The sequence below is a fragment of the Engraulis encrasicolus genome, chromosome 14 (assembly GCF_034702125.1).
Source record: "Engraulis encrasicolus isolate BLACKSEA-1 chromosome 14, IST_EnEncr_1.0, whole genome shotgun sequence".
NCBI classification, from domain to species: Eukaryota; Metazoa; Chordata; class Actinopteri; order Clupeiformes; family Engraulidae; genus Engraulis; species Engraulis encrasicolus.
This window is the reverse complement of record NC_085870.1, coordinates 32,146,360-32,156,359: the sequence shown is the minus strand read 5'-3', so window position 1 is coordinate 32,156,359 and position 10,000 is coordinate 32,146,360. Positions and strand designations below refer to the sequence as shown.

At 44.3% G+C, this 10,000-nt stretch overlaps 1 protein-coding gene across 1 annotated transcript in view; it reads right to left on the bottom strand.

Annotated features, from left to right (window-relative positions):
• The window catches only part of uba7 (ubiquitin-like modifier activating enzyme 7), a 136,641-nt gene that overhangs the window by 102,229 nt on the left and 24,412 nt on the right, over positions 1-10,000 (bottom strand). The window contains exon 17 of the mRNA XM_063215438.1: positions 2,901-2,975. Coding sequence (XP_063071508.1) covers positions 2,901-2,975 — 75 coding nt within the window. The remainder of the gene's footprint in view (positions 1-2,900; positions 2,976-10,000) is intronic.

Genomic DNA, 10,000 nt, shown 5'->3' with positions numbered 1-10,000 from the left:
GATCAAATTTGGCAATAGGTAGCCCAGTTTCAATGAGCAGCATAGTTGCAGTACCTTTTTTGACAATTTCCTGCTCAGTGTACCTTTAAGGCCTTGCAGCATGAAGTCAGTGTGATGGCATGTCTCTGTACCAGGTGTGCTAGGGACACATCTGTGTGTAATTTCAATGGTAATTTGTGTAATCAAGGGAACATTATTTGCAGGTAATGAGTGAATGTGTCAGTGAGTAAGTGAATGAGTAAAAGTAAAAAAAAGTCCATTTGCCAGGAATGTATGTGTGTGTGCATATGATTTTCATGTGCGTTTGTGTGTGTGTGTGTGTGTGTGTGTGTGTGTGTGTGTGTGTGTGTGTGTGCGTGCGTGCGTGCGTGCATGGGTGTGTCTCTCAGGGGTAGGAGGGCCTTATCAGGTGAAGCACCACCACTCACGTGTCTAACTGATAGCAGACAGCATGATGCAGATAGCCGTTCTGATGCCGAGTCATGCACATTCACATACAACAGTAGCCAGACCCCGCTGTAGTCTCTGTGAGGACGTTTTTTGATTTGGAATTAGGATTCTTGCGGCCTGTTTCTGGGGGGTGGGATTGCATGGACAGCCAGGCCAGGGGTACGTTTCCCCAATGTTAGCATTGAACTACAGATGTACTTTGTAGTTATCTACTTACTTCAAGGCGAAATCCGTGCATTTCTCGAAACCTTACTATTCCCACAGTAAGCCCAAAGTAGTGTGGCTACTTTCCTGAGTCCACACCGCTACTTACTTTCTTGGCATTGCAGTGCGTGACCAAAGAAGCAACAAGAGATAGGCATGATTGCTGAGTCATGATTCAGCTGTTTCCTCCTAAATTCAGTGCGTGAAGTAGAAAGCAATAGTGTACAACCACCACCAGCACATTTGATTGGATGTCACGACACCGTGACTCCGCTGTTTCCTCCACAACACACCTTGTAATTTCTTTGTGAAAAAACACGGCCATGGCATTACAATCTGACACCGTCCGCACCAATAATGCAGTATTATCTGAATGCCGATTGGATTTCGCTTCATTCCGAGGTGTAATTTGTAAAATATTTGGACAATAAAGTTGTGATTACTCCCAGAAAATCGCCTGTTGAAGTGTCATATACCTACAAATTTTTCGCACGGATTTCATTACATAGCCTAGTGGTATTCACGCTTACATCCCAATGGGAAAACAGAAACCACGCCGGTTCAAATCCACATGGTTGCAGTGCCACAATTTTGGAAATATCTGGCAGAAATAGATAATTTATTTTGTGCATTACCAACACACACATGCAGCCAAGGGAAAATGTGTTACACTGTAGGGTCCAAAACACGATTTCACGAGTTGTTGTCAACATGCTGCACACTGGTTTCGAACCCACGTGGCTCGCGTCTTCCCATTGATAGGCAAGCGTAAATACCCTTAGGCTATGAAATGAAATTCGTGCCATTTTTTTTAAGTACTTCACACGTAAGCCAGTGCATTTCCTGGAGTAACCAATACTTTCTTATCTAAATATTTCACAAATTACACATCGAAATGAGACGCAATTCAATCGGTATACAGCTAAAAGTATATTATTAGTGTGGGATTCATCAGATTCCAAGGATATTACGTTTTTTTTTTCACAAACAAATGACATGACGTGAATTTGTGTTCTGAACACTCTCGCAGCTGTATCATCACTTTGTGTGCATGTCGATTGATTTTCATTGCTTTTGCACCACAGGATTAAAAGATATTGACACATTTGTGGTCAAATATGTACTACAAGTTTAGCTAATGGGTGGAGTCACACTCTGAAGTAGACTAGCGCTGTGTGTTACTTGGGGTGGCTGAGGTGATGTCTGGACTCAATGGATCTACTCCAGCTGTACTTCAACTTCACTGTCGAGATACGGATAGGAGGCGCCTCACTTTCAAAGTCACCACTACTTCAGAGTGCACATTACTCCAAGCAGTAGTTACTTTGTGTGCTAACGTTCGAGACACAAGAGTTAGCAACTTTTATAGTATTTACTATGCAACATTGCTAACAGACTAGCTACTACGCACTTTGAGAGATGCACCCCAGGCCAGGCAAGAGGTGTGTGCTATAAAGCGGGGCTGCTGGGACTTTATCAGGGTAACTTGAAGAGTAACTTGATTGTGAATGTAGGACAGGGCTGTCGGAGCCTTATCAGGCGAGGCTTTACGGCAGATCACATGTCCTGAGGGGAACAACTGTCAACACTTACACACACACGCGCACTCACACAGACAGACACCCACAGACACACACACACACTGAGGTGCAGACACACACACACACACACACACACAAACACCCACGCGCACACACACACACACACACACACATACAGACAAACACACACACCGAGGTGCAGACACACACACACACACACTAGGGTTGCCAACCGTCCCTTGAAATACGGAATCGTCCTGTATTTAGAGATAAAAGTACGGGTTCCGTATTGAACTGAAACGGGACACGGGACGTTAGAATGCAGGAAATTACATCTAAGAAATGCAAAATTTTCTGGGGGACGACCCCCAGACCCCCGGCACGATGAAGTGTCCCGTATTTTTTTCATTGACAGTTGGCAACCCTAACACACACACACACACAAACACACACAAACAGACAAACACACACACCGAGGTGCAGACACACACACACACACACACACATACAGACAAACACACACACCGAGGTGCAGACACACACACACACACACACACACACACACACACACACACACACACACACTGAGGTGCAGACACGCACACACGCACACACGCACACACACACACACACACACACACACACACTGTCCTGGAGGGGGAGGCACCTTTCAGCACTAGTGGCCATGGAGGTGCAGACACTTACACACTCTGGATCAAAGGTCAGAGGATGAGGACATCGCTTAGCGCCCGTCCAGAACGGCACCCCCGAGCTGGTCATCTGAGAGAGAGAGAGAGAGAGAGAGAGAGAGAGAGAGAGAGAGAGAGAGAGAGAGAGAGAGAGAGAGAGAAATAGTTTAGACAAAATGTATTTCTCCTACAGTAATTGACTAATAAACATCTGTTCTCTAAAAATAAAACCAAAACAATTGCAACCCTTGGCAAGGCAAAGGAAAGAGGAGAGAGGGAGAGAGGGAAAGAAAGAAAGAGACAGACAGAGAGGTGTGAGTGCAGAGAGAGAGAGAGAGAGAGAGAGAGAGAGAGAGAGAGACAGACAGACAAACAGACAGACAGAGAAATGGAGAGAGTTGTATCAGGTGAGTAATGGCCTCCAACAGCCAATACCTGACAGCCGTTAACAGATTTACGGCCGAGCGTGAAAGACTATAGTCCCCCGCTGAACGCATAAAGCCATAATTTGGCTGAAGGGAACAATAACTTCATTTGAGCAGCACAGAACCAGAGAAGGGCCTCATTTTTCTCACTCAGCAAAAGCACTCACAGCATCTGCGTAAGGAATCTGTGGCTAGATCACCTCTTCGAAATAATCTATTGCGCAGACAGCTGGAGCAAGTTAAGGATTAGATAAAAGGGTCCTTTGCATTTGCAGACAGAGCCAGCATCACCTCATTGTGCACAGAAAAAATGCTGTGCTAATTCAACACTTACGGTACATGCACACCAAGATGTTCGCGTTCACTTAACGTCTCCGGGAGCATCGCAAGTCCAAGAGGTTCGCGGGCTGTCTTTCACACTGCACAGTCAAGATCCACGTTCTATTTCACATTCACATTCATTTTCAATGGGATCTGCTCATTGAACACTCATTGTGGGAACTGCTCATTGACATCCGCGCGGTCGGGCCGGACATACGCCGCGCTTACACCGCGCTTCTGTGTGCAAGGCATGATCTGTTTTCATGTATTCTAACCATTTCGGACTGATAACAGACACGTGAGGTGGACGTGAAGTGGACGTTAAGTGGACGTCCGCGCAGTTGGTGTGTATGCCCCGTTAGGCAGTACTCTGGGACCAAATACACGATAGAATATGTTAAATTGACTCTCTAAGTGTTGAATTAACACTGACTGTATATTTTACCGTGTTGACGACCTGAGAACAATTCTCACTTGTGTCTTTGGCATTTACAAGTCACCCTAATGAGACAATAAACACGACATGACAGTGTCTGTTCCACAGAGGCCATTTGGTTTGGGGGAGTACAAACTAAATGGCTCTAATGCCCCTATCAGGTGTGTCCTCACGACAGTTGTCTCCCTGATAAAAAAAAAGAACAGAGACGAGAGAAAGAGAGTGAAAAAGAGAAAAAGAAAGAGAAAGACATCTGCATAGGGAATTTGTGGCTAAATCATCTCTATGAAATGATCTATAGTACAGACGGATTAGATAACGGGCCGTTAGCGTTTGCACACCTCGTTGTAGGCGGCCTGAGACGTATTCTCACTCACATCTTTGTCATTTACAGGACGCTCTAATGAGACAATAACCACAAATCACGACACTGTCTGTTCCACCGGGGCCATTTGGTCTGTTGCTCTAACGCACCTATCAGGTGTGTCCTCAAGACAGTTGGCTCCTGATAATAAATGACAGAGGGAGAGAATGGGGAGAGAAAGAGAAAGGAGGGAGGCCGTGACCTGTCAGGGGGTATAGAGTTATCGGGGGTCTTTGATCAGACAGAACAGGCCTGCAACCCAGAGCATTCCCTCACCCTCTCCCTGATCCCCCACCTCAACCCCCCGTCCCACCACACTAAAGTCTCACGCCGAGTGGGGGTCTTTATCAGAGAAGGGCCATCTACACCCTCATTGCACCCTCAGTTTGGGATGGGGATGGAGGTTGAGGGTGGCGGGGCAATGCAGAGGGCTGTTTTCAATTGTATTCAGTGATTGCTTATCTCAAACCCCCCATTGAAGCCTGAGGGTCCTCTCTCCAGTCTATTAGGGGTTCTTCAAACAAGTTTAACCTCATTATCACTCCTACACAGTGGGGCCTGCACAGCAGGGCGGGCATGGGGGTGTGGCAGGCAGCTGTCGTAAATACTCGGGGACACACACACTGGGGCACACAGGAGACACATATCTAGCTGTAATACATGCTGAAACCTGCTATTAATAACATGGTGTAGTGTGGATGAAGGCCTCGCACCAGGGCTCACCTACATGGTAGGAGAGGGCATGGCACATTATTCATGCAATAGAAATACATGTACACTGGGAAGTATGTGTAATTTATTTAACTTAATTTTATTAAAAGGTAGAGTTAAAAATAAGACTTTTTTCTTATTTTTCATGCCTTTGGTATATCAGAATACCAAACTGCACATGAACAGCAAAAGAAACTGAGCAACATGAGCTCCAAACCACTGAACCACAACAATTATTTGGCCAAACAGTATGAAAAATAACATGCTTTGGTTTTATTCTCAAAGTCATAATTGTCCCTTTTCTGAAAGTTGTCTGATTTTCTTCTTCTATTTCTCAGCCTTTTCCAAACCCCAACATTTCGGCTCTGCAGTGATTACTGCTCTGTGGGATGACAAGCTCCTGTTGACTAACATGTGGCTTGCATCTGTGTTGTCTGTGGTCCGGTGCTCGCAACAAAACGCCAGAGACAAACAAGCGACCACAAACCATCCGACAAAAGCCCCCGGGTTTCAACACAGTGTCTGTACGTCTGAGTGAGAAGAAGGAACTCGGAGTCATCTGAGAGTTTTGTTTTTCCCTCCTGAGTCGGACTCTGTCTGCCAGGATTAGTGGAGGATAACAACTCATCCCTAACACCCACACCACCTACACGGCAGCTGATCCACAGGCTTATGTTCGTACCTTAAACAGGTAGGCACCAACAGAGAGCCAAGGGGCAAAAAGGGTGTCAAGAAAGAAAGCAAAAATTAAAGCATGAATTAAATTATGCATACAAAATGGATCCGCAAGCTTGAAATTCTGTTTTGTCTTTTGTTTGCTTTCCAAGTATTTCCAAGCAGGTGTATGCTTGTACTTAACTTCAACTTCAACTTTTCAACTTTATTGTCCCCAGAAGGGGAGATTAGGTGTGCAGCAAGTCATAAGCACATACAGACAGCAACAACATATACCACAGGACAGACATAAAGTGCAGTGGTCAATAAAAGGTTAAAATGACCATAAATAAAGGTGCTGGACAACTCAAAGACAAAAAAAATCTTTCAATGAAGAAAGTGTATGAAATTAATTTGGAAAAGGACACCCCACTCAGTTGGAATTTGGTTTTATTTGTATTTCCCGTGTTGCCTTTACAAGTGTGCAGAGAAGACTTTCGGTATTAATTCTTTATCAGACTCACAGACTCCTTAATTTCCTTCAGATTCAGTAAAGTATCTTGGTAACACTTAAGAATCGGGTTCACATGTTAGCCACTGACACATCCCTTACTGTCTTATTGCAATTATATCAATAATAAAGGCCATGAACAAGACATTTGTGAATAAATGTCTAACAAATGTTTTTGATTTTGCTTCACATAACATGTCTTATAAGTCACTTCTACAGTTAGACATGTATAAGTGTTAGTGGGTTAGTGTCTCATGTGAAATGTTAGCAGTATCTCTAATGTGCTTCAAGATGCTGTTGACTTAACTATCACTCCATGTGTCTGGATCCACTGAGGGTGGGTACTGGCCAGGTAGGCTAATGTGTTGATAGAGCTCTGCCTTCTATTGTGCCATTCAGGAGCGTGTGTGTCCGCACCCCAACTGCCCTCCCTCGCCTCTCACGTGAACTCTGATCTGATTAATCACACCTGGGGCTGTCTGGCTATAAACGCTCCTTGTCTGGCTCTCCTCTCAGACCCTGTTGACACGCATATGGACATTTTGTAAAGGCATTATGTTTTAGCCATTTGGGCCTTTTGTTGACACGAAAGAAATAAGAAAATTCTAAGAACTACAGTATTTTTTTTATTCTTGCAAACTCTGTCAAGCCTGAAATTGGGCACAAAGTCTGAATACTACATACTACTACCATAGTACTACTTTACGTATAGTAGGGTTGGTGAGAGAGCAGAGATATTTTTGTTTTGATTTATTCTCATTAAAATAGTTTTTCTCCAGTCTCTACTCTCTATGTTGTGGACCACAAGCTGCATTGCAATAAAAAGGTAATTAGCAGTCGACTTGCGTGAGTGCGCAGTGCAGTGTGCCCTGCCCACTCTGGCTGGTGGCAAGGCTGGCTGGCAAGAACCAACAAGCCTACGGAAGTAGCACAGCGAAACAGCACCGTAACTTACAGTGGAAGAGGAGAGTTAGTTAGAGGGAAGGCTTGGAAAGGGTTTCCTCACACTTCCTCAGAAACCCAACACACAAAAGGAAACCGCCACACTGACGTGGATGATACCAAATGACAACAGCGGCAACATGTTCCAGCATGATCTTTTACACACACTCTCGCACAGGTGCGCACACACGCGCGCCCACACACACACACACATACACACACATACACAAATACACAGGTGCGCGGGCACGCACGCACTCACACACACACACACACACACACACACATGTCCACACAAACACGTCCACACACATACGTCCACACACACACACACACACACACACATACACACACACACACAAATACACAGGCACGAGGGCGCGGGCGCACACACACACACACACACACACACACACACACACACACACACACACACACACACACACACACACACACACACACACACACACACACACACACACACACACACACACACACACACACACACACACACACACACGCAGGTCAAAGACGTCCAACATGAAATTGTCCTTCAGTGCAACGGATAATTTTGCTTACTGTTACTGCAAAAAACATTATTATTTTTTTCAATTATATTTTTGGCTTGGCTTTCATGAGATCACTTGAAAAAAAAAATTGAAAATCACGTTTTTCACAGTTACAGTAAGCAAAAGTATCCGTTGGCACTGAAGGACAATTTCATGTTGGACGTCTTTGACCCACATTTACCTGACCAGGTAGAGGAAGTCAGGGCTGACCTAAACACATTTTGGTCATTGGTGTGCGTAACATGGAAAACAAAACAGCTGCACAGATACGTAAATGACACTGTAAAGCACAGAGTGACGCTCACAAACAATCCACACTGTGTGTTTTCCGAATGCACGGAGTGGACTAGTGGAATTATCACATAGTCCTTATCATCAGTATCATCAGCAGTGTGATTGAAAACTTGAATGTGGCTCACATGGGCTAATCACTACACTGGATTTATGTCAGTTACAGAGTTCAGTTGGAGAGTGGATTTTCTGGTTGCTGTCACCAAGCCGGTAACTGCAACTGAAAGTGACACAGTGACTGACTCATGTCATTAAGGGACACCGTGAGAGAACATTACAAGAGTGGCATGCCACCTAATGTTTCCCACGAAACATGTCTTCAACCAGGTGCGCAATAAGTTGGCCGGTATCAGAGACATACAGTGCGTACATACTATGACTATCATGTTTTGAAAACCTCTGTTGTCTAGTTTCACATGAAATATCATATGACTACCCCCCAACCCTCTCAAATAAATGGTTTACACAATTGTTTGTAAAGCAACTTTAGAAATTACATTCACAATACAAAATCTTTATCTTTTGAGGGGGCCTAGTCAAGTTGGGAGAAGCTTGTTGTCAAAGTCGCCACCCTAACTGTAAAGTATTAGGCTAAAACATGCCAATAAAGTAATGAATGCCTGCTACTGATATATAGTATATTAAAAACAAACATTCCCCGTCAGTTTAATGCCCCACCGCCCAATCCAAACACAGCACTGCAATGTTGACTCTCAAGACAGCAGTGTGTAGAGGAAGGATTAGGGAACGAATCAAGCATCCATATTAGACTGAAATACTGCAATAAGGCACTGCAAGTCAGCTAAAATGGACATATATTTAAAACAAACAGTCAGGCTTGTCAGCCGAACCTTAACCATAGTGTGGCAGGAGTGTGCTGCTCACTGTGTGCATCTTCCCCCGTGCCCTTTTCCAAAGAGCCCAGCGCTGCGGATGTAAAGCCAAGCGTGTTTTGACAGGCATCACCTGTGTTTGCAGAGGAATGATTGCTGGAGCTTTGGGATCCTTCAACCTCATTGAACGAAAGGCCACGGCGACAACAGCAAAAAAAATAACACATGGAGCATTCAAGCGCCACTGACTGACTCCACATAAATCTTAGCTCAGTCGCTTGCCACTCTGAACATGCTGCCAAAATTTCAAACTCAGGTATTTGGGAACTTCAGAGGGCCCAGCTTCAAAATCTGAAGATTTAAGGGTTTGGAAGAAGAAGCTGTGATGTGGCTGTGCAGTACATTACCACCTGTGTGGGATGTAATTAAGTTATTCTTTGGTATTCTGCTTAGATCTAACAACGCTGCACCCTTAACTGTTCTCATAGGCTTACTGGGGAGGTGGCCCTTTCTTGCCAGAGTTCAAAATAGTTGGCGGCAAGCACTGTGTATATGAAGGCGCAATGCAAAACCCCAAAGACAATACTGCCCCCTACTGGCATACATGTCGCCCAAAAGATATGAATTGCAATTGACATGTGCTGCTGACACCGCTTTGTGTATCCTGATTTTCCAACCATAGCTTGATGCAGTGTCTTAGAGACATAAATACGTTGGATACTTTCAACTTCAAAAGTTTGGTTCACTTTATGCATGTGAGTTTGACATTGTTGTCGCAATGTAATATACTATATCACTTTTGTCTCTTTATCATTCACTATACACGCCTCAGTCTACACATGAGCACATCTATACCACACATGATTTTCAGTACTAGAAAGTCAACATACGGGAGTCATCTGGAATTTCTTGTGAATGTAGTATAAAGGCCTACACTGTCTGATTGTATACTGTATTCTGCATTCTGATTGTGGTAGTGGAGCAGCCACCAATGTGAAATATAACTCAATGCAATTTGTGGACCCAATGTCACCAAAACTACTGTATTTGTTAACTGTG